This window comes from Leptonotus elevatus, chromosome 3, assembly GCF_054856555.1.
Source record: "Leptonotus elevatus isolate MCC_2025b chromosome 3, RoL_Lele_1.0, whole genome shotgun sequence".
Classification (NCBI taxonomy): Eukaryota; Metazoa; Chordata; class Actinopteri; order Syngnathiformes; family Syngnathidae; genus Leptonotus; species Leptonotus elevatus.
The window spans coordinates 23,367,614-23,384,530 of NC_141241.1; the positions used below are offsets into that span (position 1 = coordinate 23,367,614).

General features: G+C 42.3%; 1 protein-coding gene across 5 annotated transcripts; it reads right to left on the bottom strand.

Moving 5' to 3' along the window:
- Positions 1 to 221: 221 nt before the first annotated feature.
- LOC147177473 (SKI family transcriptional corepressor 1 homolog-B-like) lies at positions 222 to 6,642 on the bottom strand. 5 transcript variants are annotated; one of them, XM_086072368.1, is made up of 8 exons: positions 6,476 to 6,642; positions 4,142 to 5,855; positions 3,728 to 3,806; positions 3,571 to 3,624; positions 3,374 to 3,436; positions 2,420 to 2,494; positions 2,273 to 2,347; positions 222 to 875 (listed from the first exon to the last, which is right to left on the bottom strand). In XM_086072368.1, the coding sequence occupies exons 2-8, from the start codon at positions 5,843 to 5,845 to the stop codon at positions 778 to 780; spliced, it is 2,148 nt and encodes a 715-aa protein (XP_085928494.1). In that variant the 5' UTR covers positions 5,846 to 5,855; positions 6,476 to 6,642; the 3' UTR covers positions 222 to 777. The 5 variants fall into 5 exon arrangements, with proteins under 5 accessions (XP_085928494.1, XP_085928493.1, XP_085928495.1 ...); XM_086072367.1 differs by having other exon boundaries at positions 4,142 to 5,885; XM_086072369.1 differs by lacking the exon at positions 6,476 to 6,642 and having other exon boundaries at positions 222 to 872; positions 4,142 to 6,060.
- Between the last annotated feature and the right edge of the window lie 10,275 nt (positions 6,643 to 16,917).

Consider the following 16,917-nt stretch of genomic DNA (forward strand, 5'->3'; position numbering starts at 1 on the left):
CATTCATTGTGTGTCAATTCAGTGACATTATGTCTCAGCATGGGAGCATCCAGGGACTCACAGCGGCACAATCGATATCTATTAGGACTCCCTTCAGAAGAATTAGATTTCACTATTAGATCCGCCTGCTCCCCTGACACCATGTCAAACATTATAAGTTGACTGCTTGCTCATGTCGGCGCCTAATGAAAGAGATCATGTTCAAGTCAAATAGACTAACAGGCGATAGGATGTTCTTCTCTATGGCTCCAGTAGGTGGCAGGCTACTACTGGCGGGGAAAGGGGGCATCGTGACACATGGTGAGAGAAAATCTTTTTATTGCATGATCTCAAACATACATTATGATCTGTTGAAGTAAGTGCTTCCTTTTCAACATAAACATCCTTCGGGGTTTTTTTTTTTCTTCTAATATGACCATTTGGTATATAAAGGACGACAAAAGCAGAGATGTTGCCCATTTAAAGTGCTTTACAACACATACGGTGGTACAAATAATCGGAAAGAGAAATGTCAATGAAGACAAGCAATAAAAAGCGGAATGATAACTTATCACAATTAAACATGCCATTGCACATTGTCACGTGGTATATACTGTATATAGTGCTTTCGCCTCATTTTCAGAATAGTCAAATAGCAGCTGGATTCTTTGCTATGGAATCTCAACACTGCTGAAATAAAATCCTGCTCACTCAAGTGCGACAATCACCAGTGGATCTATAGAGGTGATTTTTATATGTGTGTGTGTGTGTGTGAGGGTAAAGGGGTTGTGCTGGAGTTTAAGGAGGCAGCAGGGGGGGTTTAAAGGTGCAGGCTCCAGTGCACTGGCGAGGGCTCAACATCTTGCAGGAGAAATGATGAAGGGCGTCGTGAGCTTCTGGGGAGGAACCAGCCCATCAGTAAGAACATGTCCGCTCACATTCAAATGACAACAAAAAAAATCACTTTCATCGCCTATTTAAAACTTTAAATGATTTTTTTTTTTTAAATGGTAGCACACAAAATTAAATAACTTTTATTATATGAGCCTTTCTTTTTTCTAACTCGGTGCAGAATGAAAAAATAAATAAATAAATAAGGGATTGAGTAGCTGTTTGCCCTCATGATATTTACAGTGACCCCCTTTGTGTACTTAAACAAGTGTAACACGAAGCCAATCCTTTAACGGGTGGCTTTAGTTGCCGTCTAGTGCATGTAACCGATACAGCGCCACATAATGGGCTGTCTATTCAATTTTCCAGAGTATGATTTAGAGGGAAATAACCTCGGCAAACAAAACAATGTGGTTTCAATTTCACTTTTTGTTTTGGAGATCTATTCGGCTAATCAACCACAAAGAGAGAAATATGCTTGGAGTTGGAAAGACAAATAAGGGACACATGCAAAAGTATTGGGACAGTAGCAGAGGCCACAGCAAAATTGGCAGTGGTAAAAAAAAAGTGTCTATTTTGGTCCACGTTAAATGTGGTTAAAACAACACTTTTGAAAGTGTTCAATTATTTACATGGATGTGGAGTTAAAACAACTGTGACCGTACGAGTCAACACGAGTCAGTGTTGATTTTACACTAAACTAGTGTGTAGCAATTACTATTCGTTGTTCGTCGACTGCTGAGTTAATCTACCGCCAGATGATCAACTTTGTAAAGTAACAATAATTAACTCCGAAAATGTTAAAATTACACTCCAGGAGTTAAAATCAACTCCCAAAATTTGACTCTTACCTTTTTACATCCTTCACTTTAAAGTTGGGTCAAAAATAACCCAATAATGGGTTAAAAATGGAAGGATCCTCTACTTGGGTAAATTTGACCCAACTTTGAGTCAAGAAATGTGTCAAGTTGACCCATAAAGAGGATGAGTTCATTTTTGATCCATTGGGTTACTTTTGACCCAACTGTTTCTTGGACAATTGTAAATATTACCACAAATTGACTTTACTTGGGTGAAATGTCTTATATTTTGGGGTCGTCCGCATGACAATTCCTAATGCCAGATTTTTATGAAACCTCACAAATTCCGTTGACACGTCCATCACATTTCAAATCCATTGTTATCGTACATGTTGCCATTATGTCCAAATACTTCTCGACCTAACTGAATCCACAACTTTTAAACATATGAAAATCTCACTTTTACATATATATATTTTTTATAGACTAATATAGAGTCTAAAAAAAATCCCTTCATCTGTTCCCATTAAATGAAAGAGCACTCATCTATTTCTGCTTCAAAGTTGTATCCTATTGGCGCATAAAGCGGGGGGGACACCAACCTCGAACAATCTGCAGCTGCTGGACCATTTCCTCTCGGTAGGACAGCTCACGCTTCATTTGATCCTGAAAATTATCTGAGGAATTGCAAATATTGCGGAAGTTTAAGACTCATTCCTGAAAGGCGCTCTTCTACATTCAGTGTGTACCTTTTAAATGTTGAAATTCTCTCTCCAGCTTTTTCCTCAGCTCCATCTGCTCCACAAGCTGCTTCTGCAACTCTTCTGTGAAGACAAACGATATCAACGAAAAATACACTCTTGACACTTCTTGCGCATGTGATTTCATTGATACATTTGCAGTAGCCTATATGGCTAATATTTTGACTGTCGCCTGTAGCTAAAAAATAAATAAATAATAATAGTAATGCAAATAACACACATTATTGTTGAATATACATTTGTGAGAGGACCAAATCGAAATGAAGGCAGCTGTCCCTCTCTAATACATGCATAATGAGGTCATCTTCTCATCCATTTTCCCATCACTCCATTCGAATAATATATTGAATATGCACATGAATACCAGAGCAAACCACGACATGAGGTGCATTTACAACAACACGCGTCGCCTCCCGGTCTCACGCACGTGTCGTGTGTGTGTGTGTGTGTGTGTGTGTGCGTGTGCGTGTGCGTGCGTGCGTGCGTGCGTGCGCGCGCCACATAATTGTCGCCTTGCGCCCGCAGGCTATACACCAGGCCCCGATATTTGGGTCTCGGGGTTTTTCCAAGCGTTCAAAAATAATTAGCTGCCACGCCTCGGGGTTATGGCTGTGTTCGTTAAAATATTAATAGCCTCTAAACGATTTCCTCTTACAATAATACGTCCAAACGGCCATGTCTTGTGATTTAGTGCGCAACACCTATGGGAACGCTTTAGCCCCATAAGATGCAAATTCGCGTGTGTAATGTGCCACATGATATTTAGCAGGGCAGATGCGTGCATTTAAAGTGTGTGCATTTGTGAATCACAAGTCAGCAACGGAAATGTTCTTTTGAAGGCATTTAATTTCATATTTTAATTCTGCTATGATTGCATGAATTTTTTTTTATGCCGAAAACATGAGTAATTTAAAAATAAAATGTGTTTTCTAATTATTTTACCTTTTGCCATGTTCTCCAAATTTCGTTCATGCACGCTAATGTCAATGCGCAAAGCTCCTTCAGCTGTAAAAATAGAAAGAAAGAAAAAATATGACTAACGTAATCTTGGGGGGGGGGGGGGGGGAAAGTAGCCTATATTGTAAACATTATAGCTAAAGCAATAGATATAAAAATGAACATTCTTACAAATTAAATACCTTGTCTGTCCTTTTGTTCCTGATTAGGTGTTTTTCGTTGATCGTGGTGCACACCTGGAAAAAAAATGTATTAAAATACTGGAGCGGGTTTTGAAAAGGAGCACGAAAAAGCTTCATATTCACACACACGGGTAAGATAAATGGGCCAAATAATCACCATTTGCTCTGCAAGGGCTACTCGGCGTCTCGAACGTGGCGTCCACTTGCACTTGGCAGTCCTTTTCATGCGCATACACCTGCAAAATGGCGCACGCATGCACACTTCATGTCATTTCAAATTTACACAATGGAGGCCTTGACTCTGCAAATGCCCTGTGAATAAATGAGGAGCCCATGGATTAATAATATCAATAATAATAATAATAATTATAAAATACAACTTGAATAATATATTTTAGGCCTCATGCGTAAACAAAAAGATTTATAAATGCTAAAATTTTATAACTTGCATGCAATTATTTAAAATGCTATACAATATTTTTTAATGCATTTCGAACATCCGGTTCGAGGGTTTGAATATTATGTGCAAGTACAAATTCACGTATAATTTAGGCGTTTAATGCCTTCTTACGTGATGAAGAGGCGATCCATCCCGGGTGAGTTTGCCCTCATCAGATGAGCCTGCAGTGTGCACCGAGTCCTCGGGTGATGCTACAGGGGGGCTGCAAGGTGCATCCTTCTCGTGACTCTCTTCAGGCGCCTCGGGCGTGGGAGACTCGCGACGGTGCGAGATCCGGATGGGTTCTTCATCCTCTCCGCCCCTGTTGGACTCCACATCCACATCCGGGTCGTCGTCGTCGTCCACTGTGTCTCTGTCCGGGGACATGGACCTATAGCTGGACGTCTCGCTGACAAAGTCCGGGGAGAGGTAGCCGGGCCGCACGCCGAAGCCCTCCCGGTTCCCGTACAACTTGGCGATGGTCTCCGCGTCTTTGACGACAGGTCTGAAGGCGGAGATGTAGCTGATTTTCCGGTGTGAAGTCGTCTCGTCCCCGGACCTGTCGTCGTCGTTCCTGTTGGATGAAGTGGGACATCGCTCCGCCGCATCCTGCTGCTGATGGTGGTTCTGGTGGCCGTCTTTGGGGGTGTTTGCGCTCCGTTCGCTTTGGTCTGATAAGTCGAGGTCGGCCTGACGGAGCCCGGGCAGCTCTGGAGGTTTGGCTGGGTAGGGCGGCATGGGGAGGCTGCTCGCCGTGGGCCAAAACACGGGGAAAGCCGGGTAAATGGCGTCCTTAGCAGGCCAAAACACACCGGGGACGTTGCTTTTAGTCACATCTGGCACGCCGTCACTTTTTTTCGGACACAAGCCGTAGCTAGCGAAACTATACGGGTGGTGTGGGAATAAGGGTGGGGGGATTTTTTGGAGCATGCCAAAGTTTTTACTGGGGACCGGAATGAGGGGGTAGCTCCTCGCATTGCTCGCCAAGATGTTATTGCTCCCCTGATCCTCATTGCAACGTAAACTTTTGCGAGGGACTTCCGGTGAAGAAGTGCGGCCGAGCGCGGAGGAAGACGGCGCTTTCATGGACGACTGCTCCCTGGAGCTCCCCATCGGAAGCGTCCTTTTTCTGCTGCCCCCGTTGAACATGGCTTTGACATCCTCCCACGCGTGGTTGATATCATCCGAGGGCTTCTTCTCCGTCAGCTTCAGATGGCGCCTCCACGAGTTGAAGTTGGCCGCGTCGGGCTGCAGGTACTTGGACTCCGGGGTGCGATGCGAGTGGAAAATGAATTTATTTGGGGAGAAATACATGTTGCAAAAGGTGCACTTGATGCACTTGGCCCGGGAGCTGTTGTATCGGGCCGGGATGAAGCTGCCCCGACAGCCCCACGCACACTCGTGGGACACGTCGAAGGCGAAATTCTCGGGCAGCTTGGGGGGGCTGTGCGCCCCCAGGAAGGACTTGCAGAGCCGCTCGGCCTCCCGCTTGGTGATCATGCCGCAGCGTCTGGACGAGATGGGCATGGCGCCGGCGCGTCGCAGGAGCTCCAGCTGGACGGGGGTGCACTGCACACAGGTGATGCCCAGGGCCACCCTCCGGTTGTGGATCTCGTTGTAGCTGTAGTTCTTCAGCAGGGTGTTGGAAATCTGAGCCAGGCACAGTCTTTCCCTCCCGTCTATGACGAGGGAGACGATGGGCACCCCGTACAGGGAGGTCTCGCTCACTTGGTTCGGCTTGAGGGGGCCTGGGAGGCACGGGGCGTCCCGTTTGGGACTCGGGGTGGAGCTGGCTTCTCTTCCAGACTCTCGAAGCTGTCCGGGTATCGAATCCATCCCTGGAAGCCTGTCATGCACATGGGAAACTGGAGTGACACTGCACACAAAACGAAATGTCAGTGCAGTGAATATATCAATGATGCCCTTTTTGAGCTACATTCAAAAGTGATCTTATGTTTATTCCTCTTCTATGTAACGTCCCCCTTGTGCTGCGCAGTGGATGTGCTGCTTCTCTGATCTTCCAAATCGGCTCAGCACTTATCAGCCAACTACTTAAAGAGCCACATAAGACCTGTCGAGGCGGATAAGGACAGCAGGAAAATGCAGCCCGAGCTGCACCAATGCGCTTAGCGGGGAGGAAAAGAACAAGTGTAAGCTCCTTTGCTGGTAATTACACAGATCCAACCGTGCGTCTTCGCATTGTTAATAAAAGACCAAGCCCATATATAATTAAAGCATCAGGACGGATTAGCCTTTAACTGGCAGGAAGCAGGTCCACCTTGCCTTATTCACCCGCGCATATTTACTCTTTTGCGCGCGTTTACGCGGGCCTATAAGGCTATCAGAAAACAGCATGGCACTCCTTAAAAAATAATAATACATTTAAAAAAAACGGAAACAATTTGATTAAGCATGCAAAAATACCAAAACAATAATTACATTGATAACCAACAATATAATTCTTACCTTCTGTTCCAAAAAACGACACCCCCAAATTGGCCGTAAAAATATAACGATAAATAAAAAAGTGAATGCAAACCAAACGAGCAGACACAAGATAGTATAAAAGGTGCTGGATGCGTTATTTGACTTTATGTGCACACGTGCTGCAGCAAACAAGGTGCCTCCATCCTGTTGGCCAGCAGGGAGGTGAATGGCGGCGAGACAGCGAACACATGGCACCTCTCTCGCTCTCCCTCTCTCTTTTGCTCACTCTCCTCCCCTCTCTCACAAAATAATGCTCCCTTTCTCGCCGTCTCGCTTTCAGTCGCGATGAGCAACAAAACACCGCTTTGGATAATTGTGCGGCAATGACGCACTACACGACCAAGCGTGCCACACATTTTAGGCCGAAGAACATGTAAATTGGGTCCTTTTAGATGATTTATGTGTGTCTGTTATGACATTTTTTACGGGTAGGCTAATGACAAATTTAAGATGTAGTGCAAAACAATTAAACAACACTGTAAACTGAAAAAGGCCTTTATCATGCACAATTTTATGACACACGCGCTGTAGTCAGTAACAACGCACTAACTTACAGCAAGTCTTACCAACCATATTTTTGTCCCTGAAAGGCCAACATACTAGTACCATACGTGTTACACGAAATTAGTTTCTGATGGACATATTTGGAAATAAAAACATATTTTGCTATATAGACTATTGTGGGACAGTATCAGTATATATTTTTAACAAAAAATGTGCTCCTCTAGATCCCGCAAGGGGGCCCCCGGACCCCACATTGTCCGCCGCCAAGAGCCACAGTGTCACTTTAGATTGGTCCACAGCCAGTGTTTTCATACAGGAAACAGATTGAGCTGACTGCACTTTGAGGGGTGCACCAGGAAAGACAATTGGCCCGGCTCATTTATCAAGTTACACCACCATCTGCTTGGCTTCCACGGCTACGCAAATCAATGTGAGGCCTCAGCAGTGTGGCAGAAGGAGGTGGGGCTATACAAGATGACGTTTAAATTTTTTTTTTAATAGGCCACTATGATTATTACCCCGAGGGAGGATGATGATGTGAGAATGTGTAAACATTGTGGATAGATGTACACAGAGTCACGATATCATATTTACATAATGGCAGAAAAGAAAGTCAAAAGCACAATTATGTAGCATTTAATCCGCAAAAATGTATATTAATAATCTTTGCTATAGTTGCCACTGATTATGGTCGTTGATAATTCCGAACATCCGGGCATTTTTCTTCCCCAATATGACTCAATGCAAATACTTCCTTTATAACAAAAGGCGTATTGTAATGCTTTTGCCTGTGTCCATACAAACCACACAGATTGTTAGAGTAGCTAAACTCAATTGCATAACATTTTTAAATCAAAATAATCCTCATAAATCAAATGACAACAATCCAAAAGTCCAATGCTTTTCAATGAGTGATTTATTTCACCGAATTGACCGCCATTGCGATTTGTGACGTCATCTCGGAATTGTCAACAGTGGCAGTTACGTTAATAATGAAAACAAAATGTAGGTTATGCAGCCTAACTATTGTGTCGTGATTAGCATAAATCGGGATGCTTAAAAGCAGTCCTGAATTTAACAGGAGATGGAAGCAAGTGCCAAAATGTAGCCTAATCCTTTTTTTTTAAGGGTGGTGGGGGGTCCATATAGAAGTTGAACAAAATGGCTAAATGCAGCAGCTGCAGGCCGCCACTCACACACAAAAAAGTAGCCTGCAGGCCCAGCCTCATAGCCTTGTGGTCGTGTGCCGACAACATGGGGGAGGAAAAGGCAGAAATTGACAAATGGGCGGGTGCACAGGGCATACATTTAACAAAACACCATGTTTGGGACCACACACGACAAATTGGCTTCTCGGTAAAATATAAAGGTTGAGTTACTTCACATATTTGCATGCATGGGACTCAATAAAAGAGCAGTTACAAAAAACATAATGCAAGTTTTGATTGACAATGTCTGCTCTATTTAAAAGTGTGTGTGTGTTTTAATATATACACAAAGGGGGTTCACGTGGAACTTTATTGCTAAACAATACCACGTCTCTGACAGTGTCAACCAAACTGAATTTAAGTGATCACGCAGTATCTGATGTACAAAAACAAATGGACACAAAGTCATTGGGTGTTTTGATGGCTACTGGCAGCATATTTGCAACATTTCTGCCCTTAGCCTATAGGCCTATAGGTGAGCATGAGGAAGACTGATACATTTTGTACTCTTTAGGCAAGCTGCGTCCTCATCCTCTCTACAATATTGATGCAAAACATGATCCTTGATCTCGTCTTTCACCATCAAGAGGCTTCCCTGCCACCCCCACCAATAATTACAATTTTACACTGTAATTATTCCTCTCCTGTTAATTATTTACACGGGCCGGCTCAGTGCAGCCGTTGTGTCTGCTCCTTCCGCGGGAAACGTGAGCTGACCGGGCCGCGTTTTTAATGAGACATTTAAGCAGCCGTTTTAGGCGAGCTCCTTATTATTTCTGTTGGATCCAAATGAGAGCGGCTTCGCAGACGGGCGTTCGATTGTTCCAACAAACCTGTAACGTGAAATATTCATGCGTGCATGCGCGCTTGAACGACGGAAGGCGGGCCGAACCATGGAGGTGACCTCCCAGATGAGGGATTACTTTACGATGCAGGGCGGATGAATCTTTACTCACCTGTTGGAGTTATTCGTATATAGCCGGTGACATTTTCTTTGAAACGACTTGAAGAACAATTCGGTTTAATCATGATTGAGTATTTTAAACTATATGCAAATTTGCATTGAACACGGATTGCTTACGTTTGATTACTTTTTTCATTTAATGGTGTAATGTCTTTCATTAAATTTTAAACGCATGCAGCCAAATCAGCACCAGGGTTGTATTTCTTTGTGATCAACGAGCCCCGACCTCTCCTAATACAACTTGTAGATCTGCTATTTTGAGAGCCAATATCACATTGCAAGCCTTTACTAAAGTCAATGGAACATGGCACGTAGCGGCCATTTCGGTGTGCTTTTTTTTTTTTAAACCTTAAATTGATGACGCAGACTGGATATTCCCATTGTTTACTTCTATAAGTAAGCATGGGAGTAAAAAGATAGATGGGACAGCTTTAATAAGAGCAGCAACGGAGGCCAAATGTTTTATAATTAACAGTTGTATCAGCACCCTATAAAACCATGAGCCTATAAATCCCATTTTAGAGAGCAATCAATCCTCCTCTTGGACTAAAGGGCCTATTGATCCCTTTATGCTCAGCCTCTTTTTTTTGTCGTTTCCAGTGAAAAGAGCATTTCGATTGCACTTTTTTTTTTTATTATTGGAGCAAAGATTCCACCGAGAGCAAAGCGATGGCTCGAAAATTAAACGGTGACATTTTAATTACAGGGCATTGATAAAGGGATGTGGCTAATGGCAGGACGCGAGCCACCCACGCATTGTCCCGTCTGACGTGCTAATCAAGTCGGACTGACGCGTGGAAAAGGAGGGAGGGGTGGAAAAGGTCACCGTCCTATTCAAAGGAGATCGCTGGGAATTTGGGAATATGAGCCAAATGAAGACGCATCTTCAAACAATGCGCGCTCAATATCACCAGATGAGATCAAGTGGCGCGTCCGAATTCTCACTGCGACGTGTTTAGCACCATAGGTCACTTGCAGCAGACCCATAGATCATCTGTTGAGGGAAATTACGCGCGGCAGATGGGGTTGTCACAAACACGCGCGCGCGCGCACGCACACATTTGCAGTCGACTTAAATCACACCACGTGATTGACACTTCCGCCCCAAGACCACCTGTAAGAGGGAAGCACCATTTGAGACTTGAAATAGAGCTTGCCTACTCGCATGCTGGACTTTCAAGCACAGTGCTGATCTCAACTTGCATCTGCAAAATGTTAGATTTGATTAGACAGATATAGATTCCATGATAACACAGGTAACAAGCATAGACTACAGGACTACTTCAAACATCCATCCATCCATTTTCTTAACCGCTTGTCCTCACAAGGGTCGCGGGGGGTGCTGGAGTCTATCCCTTCAAATAAGTAGGGTAAATAGTTGAGTGCTGCATATCTTAATCCTAAATGGAAAATAATACACTAATTATCATTATTGGAGGGAAAAAATCAAATTTGTGTCCTATTTTTTACATCAAAATGACTGTGATATTTAATGCATTTGATTTAAAACAGTCCCTCTTTTCATCACACTTTTTCATCAAAAGGCCCAATTTAGTCAAATTCTTGATTGGATGTTTGCCATAATGCAGTATTGTCTACCAGCAATTTTAGCAAATACATTTTTATGCAGCACATGCCACTCAACACAGAATGAAGTCTCACAGCTCTCCCTCCTTACAACTCGGAGATACAAATGGTCTCGACACACAAACACACATGAAATCACATTCTCTTCAGAATAGTTCCATCAATTCACAGGGTCAATTTTTGGTTCGATACCCAACTGCTGATAACAAACAAAAAAGTTACAAAATGATTGAGCTTTGTTCGTTAGCGGGCTACCACTGTCACTGATGATGACAACAAGTCATGTTACTATTGTTACCACAAATACCTAAATGGTAAAAATTGAATTTTTTTGCATCAGCAGCTTTTCAAGTAAACTGTATTTGTATAACACTTTAAAAATGGCAGCCAAAATGCTGAAAAGGATTAAAAAACAACAACATCCACATACATAGCCTATACAGCCAAATTCATACAGGACTCCAATAAACAGTTAAAAAAGTACACAACATACACTGAAAAAAGTCATCTTACGCATTTGTAATGGTTACTTAGTGTTAAATTGTAATGTCAACAATGAAAAGATTATTTTGACACCAAAATATCTGATGTAAAACATACAAAATTGAGAGTTGTCCTATTACCTAGTTATTTACATAATCTCAGCCAGACTACATACAAGAGATTAGTTGTATCTACACAACCGCGAAGTGGGAGGGGCCACGGGTTCTCGCGACCGTTGCATGATGGGATTTGTATGTTTTTTTTTGTCTCATTATGTCTTTATGTGCACCATCTTATACCTTTGTTTGTTCTCATTTCGCCTAATCAGTGACTCTTTTAGTCCTGATAATTCAACCGAGTGATTTCTGTCTATTCATACGCATTTAAAACCGAGAGAAAATGGATTATATTTGATACTTCCGGACTCCCAGGTGTCACGACTCGCCATTTTTGCTCTTCCGGGATGCATTTGTTAGGGGAGAGCCTTTTTTTCTCTTCCTCCTCAAGTGCATCGGAGATTTACGACGGCGTATTAGGACCACGTATAAATATATATTTTTTTAGAGAGCGGTGGCAATATTCAGAGAAAAAAACTCGCAAATTTAAGATTTTTTTCTCTCGCAGATTTGAGACTTTATAAAGTGGTAAATTTGTGACCTTATAAAGTGGCAAAAATCCGACTTTATATTATGGCAGATTAGCAAGAAAAAAACTCAAAAACGTACGAGAAACACACGTAGCGTACTACTCGACTAGGCCAATACTTTTCGGTCGGGTTTCCAAATAGTAATTACTTTAGCAGAGATTAACCATATGATGTTAAGCATTCGCTCTTTAAAGCGTTGTGCACGGCCACTGGCCAGCGACAAAGACGCCTCACTTTGCGAAGGTCCACACCTGGTCGGTCAAGCAATTAAGTTGATTTGTTAAAATGTATATTTACTTGTATTTGTTTCCAGAATTATTATTTACACATTCATACATTTTGGTATTTTTTTGTACAAGTAGCTAAGTTGATGTGTCGAATCTGCTGCTCTCCGCCATTCACTTGCATTTACCTATCGTATGCTAGCATCTGATTGGATAGCGCTAGTCAGCTGACAGGGGATCAGGAAGTGTTGTCGCTCTGGCTGCGGTGTATGACGAGTAAAGTTTAAATTTAAGAATGAATCAGTCTCCATCCTGCCTTTTCATTTTATAAACAGTGTCCCATTAACCACCAACGAATCCTCACATGATTAGACTATAGCTATGCTACGTGTATTTCTCGTAAGTTTCTGAGTCGAAAATTTGCCACTTAATAGTCGCAAATTATTATATTGCCCCCGCCCTCTAAAAAAATATATTTATACGTGGCCCTAAAGGCCTAGCTACACCAATTCGACGCCTACCCCCTGTGGCGTCGGTCCAGACGGTTAGCACATTGTGTAGAAAAATTACGTAAATACACACCGCACCGACTATTACGTACCTTCAGCGCATGCGTGAGAAGTAATTGCCCTCCGTACCATCGGCAACTGTAGTCATTATTCCTAAAGGTAACCGTCAACGTCTTTACGGGGGCGGGATCCCCCGTGCTGTTTCAGCACCGCCACCTGGCGGTCGGGAGGGATGAAATAGAAACGTAAACAACTCATACGGGTGTTGACAGCGGCGCCGGGGTCAACGCAGCGGCCAGCTAGTGAACGAAATCGGACGCTGGAACAAGCTTCGTCCCCTTCTTGTTCCCGAATGCATGGATGCACTCCGTTGTGGCGTATCCTGGACCCTTGTCGACTCCTGGCTGCTACCGATCGTCTGTTTACCCAAAAAGCTTCAGCCGTGCTGTCCTCTGCGTTTTGGACGCGGTGCCGACCTCCAGCTTCTAAAGGAGCTTCCTCGAGACCGCCGGACGAAGGGCCATGCACCCCTGCTGCTCCCACAAGGATCGCGCTGTTAAATGCGCGGTCATTGACAAACAAAACGTTTATTTTGAGTTTTTCCTTTCCAAAAACTTGGGATTTCCTCTGCCTGACGGAGACCTGGACTGTCGCTGGTGAGTCCACCGCTATGATTGAATTACTACCGTTTGGCTGTACTTACTTGGACGCTCCGAGGACGTCGGGCCGAGGTGGAGGAACGGCGACTATTTAAAAAATAAAAAAACTAATTTAAATGTAAATGTAAACGATGTCTATTTACCACATTGATCACAGCTTTGAAATCGGCCAAACTGTCACTGTGCTGTGTCATTTACCGACCTCCAATATACAATAAGGACTTTTTAAACGACTTTGCAAATCTTCTTGCTGAAATATGATCATATAATCTTTATGGGGGACTTTAATATTCACTCACGTGTGCTGTCTTGAAAAACCATGAAGTTGAGTTGAGTACTGTTTATTCGCTGTGTGCTGATAACATTATGACCAAGTCGCCGTTTAAAGCGAGTGTTGCTTTGTTCACGGCAGCTGTTTTATTGAATACAGTTTGCACCTGCAGACAGCATACAACAAATGAAAACTCCGTCTCAGCTCAAACTTCCTCGTAATGACTGGCTGCAAGTTAGACTTTGGAATGACTAAAAACAACAACTCTGTATTAATTTAAAAGTAGCCATTCGTTGTTGTTTTTTCGACGACGGGGGCCTGTGTTCGATAGGTTTCAAGGTGAGTTAAAAAAATGGTGGCAATTGTAAACTAAATGAGAGGAAAACATCTTGGGCAAAAGTGTCAGGAAACAAGTTTTTAATAAATTACCAAAACCCAAATTTTTGTTCTGATTAATAAACTTGAAAAGCAGTGTTGTTGTATTGTATATTTCTCTTGCTTTTATTCGTAACTATAGTTTTCTGAAATTAAATCCCTATGAAATCCTATTTAGCCAATTCAATGTCAAAAGAAAGTAGATCCAACTTGAAAATGAGTAGTATAGATAGTTTTAAAAAGTAAGTAGCTTCTACTCATAAAAACTCTGATAAAGTATGTAATCCCAAAGACAAAAGATTGGCCAGTGAAACTATAAACTCAAGTAGAAATTACTTGCAAATTTAGATTTTACTCAATTAAGAACTTGCTTTGTTTTAACAAGAATTTCCCCCTTGTAACTTGTTAATAATTTGATGCAACATTTTCTAAATAGATTTAAATCAGATTTTTTTCAGTGTACACGGTCACAAGAAAAAACAGAAAATGCACCTTTTAAAGTGACAGTGTGTAAAAGTTCACCACTAGATGTCACTATATCATAGAATGCAGCTGAAGCGCGCACATTTTGAAGCACGCACACTACGGTGACGAAAAGAGACCCCACTTCACAAGCCTACCACCAATTCTTATTTTGCGTGAGCGAACGAGCATTTCGGTGAGCGACGACGACTTGGCAGCCGGTGAACTCCGGCGAGCAACGGCAAAAGACCAAGCGAGCCGGAGTTAGCCAGAGCAGCTAACGAGAGCAGCTAACGAGAGCGGCTAACGGGAGTTAGTCGGAACCATAGGCTTGAGTTGCTAACATTAGCGGCTAGCGGTAGAAGCTAGTAGAAAATGCTAGTAAAAGCTTGCAAGAGCAAAGCAGAAGGTGACAAGTGGCGGGATTCTGACTCAGCGACGACCACCTGCAGGACCCAGGTGTGGAAGGTAAGCGGCGGCTGACCCAGTGCTACACGCACCACCAGGACTAATGAACGAGGACTAAATGTATCCTATTATCTACAATGCCAAAATGGATGCTGTAATAATGGTTCATTACATGTGGCACTTTATATTGACAGAGGTGGGCGTGTCATCAGTTGGGACTCCCTTCCATCATCATCATCATCATCCGTCAATTTTTCAAGCCAAACTACATTATAATCGTCATTCCGTCATTCCTCAGCCAAACGTGCGTCCGTCAATGTTTCCGTCATTAAAATGGGCATTCCGTCAAAGAGTAGCCTGTCACTGACATACCCCATTTTCAGTTTGCAGAAACAATGCCGCAATTTGGTCATGCCATAAAGTCACGCTTATTTTATGGACCAAAACTGCCAAAATTAAAAATAAATAAATGACTAAAAGTGATAATAAAAATGTATATAAAAAAATATCATTCCAAAATTAAATACAAAAAAGATATAAATGGAAATAAAAACAACAAAAAAATATACATCCATAAATAAATAAATAAAAAAAAATAAAAAAAACGAGATTGAAAAAATAAAAATAAATGTTGAAATATAAATAGAATCAAATATCAATCAATAAATAAAAACGTTCTGCTCTCACATTTATTTCATGCTGCAGATGCTCTGCCAGGACGAAATAATATTCAAAGAGGGGGCGGTCCTAAGCATGTCTTGGGTTGGACTCCGCCATTGCAAACTGCCTTTCAATGGGGGGCGAACCAGGAAGTTTCACCGGCTTGCATTGGAGAGCTCCAGCAATGGGCGTCTATCTTGTCCACTGTCACCTCGACTTGTTGTTGAGCAACTCAAGTCGCAAGTTGTTTAATTCTATTTATATACTTATTTTGACATTTATTTATATTTTTTGAATCTCGTTTTTTAATTTGATTATTTTCACTTTTATTTATTCGTTTATGGACATACAATGTTTTGTTTTTATTTATATTTATATTTATTTGCTGTATTTAATTTTTGAATTATATATTTTTTATATCCGTTTTTATTTTCACTTTTAGTCATTTATTTATTTTGGCAGTTTTGGTCCTCCATATTATTTATGCGGTATAATAACCCTTAAGGCCAAAACAATCTCCAAAGGGCTTCACAAATCCACAGTACAGAGATTGACGACATCCCGTAGTCTCACCCCCCCAATCCGGGAAAGGAAGGAAAAAAAAACCCCGAGACCCAGCTCCAGCTCACCATATTGAAGTTGCCCTATCCATGTCAGTCAAACGCCAACACTCGGCTCTGCAGCTCATCCCATTTGTTCCTTATAAATATGGCCCCATCTAAACTAGAAAGTCTTTCCAATGGTAACATATTACCAAGACGCATTATTACAACCAAGAAATACCTGCTATACTCAAATATCATTACTTTTGTGAAAATTTGGAGGTAATAACATGAAGGCTCGACACATTCAAAACAAGAAATGTGTCTTTCTCATTGCGGAGGAACTTGATTAAAAGCCAATAATACTGTACATGTAATACAAGTCAATGAGCAATGAGTGACTCCATGCGGGTGGTGTGCGTGTCAGGGTCTTCCAAAACGGCCACGGTAAACACAGCTGCGTAATAACTTGATCGTGCCCGAACAAAGACAATTCGTGCATGTATTCAGCCGTCTACTTGAATAAGTAACACTGTAGAAGGTCAGTGGTGACAAGGCAATGTTTTGCTATCAGTAAGTAAAACAAAGGTGACATTTGAAAGTCCATATGAAAGGCAAAATAAGACGATGACATTTGTTAATTCAACGTTATAGCAGTAATAATAATAATAATGCATCAGCTTTTCTTTCCTGAAACTCAAAGACGCTTCACAATGGATACAATATTCGTGCACTCACACATTCACACTGCGGTGGCGGTAAGCTACGTACGACATTCGCACCTTCCATACACCAGTGTGAGTAGCACTGGAGGCAATGTGTGTGAAGTGCCTTGCCCAAGGACACGACGACACATGACTTGGGGAGAGCGGGGATCGAACAGCCGACCTTCTGGTTACTGAACGACCGTCTCTACGCC

Coding starts and splice junctions, on each gene's coding strand:
- LOC147177473 (XM_086072368.1), bottom strand. CDS start 5,845: ATGGATTCGATACCCGGACAGCTTCGAGAGTCTGGAAGAGAAGCCAGC. Junction 3,807..4,141: donor ATGGATCGCCTCTTCATCAC/GTAAGAAGGCAT, acceptor GCCATTTTGCAG/GTGTATGCGCATGAAAAGGA. Junction 2,495..3,373: donor TTTGGAGAACATGGCAAAAG/GTAAAATAATTA, acceptor TTGTCTTCACAG/AAGAGTTGCAGAAGCAGCTT.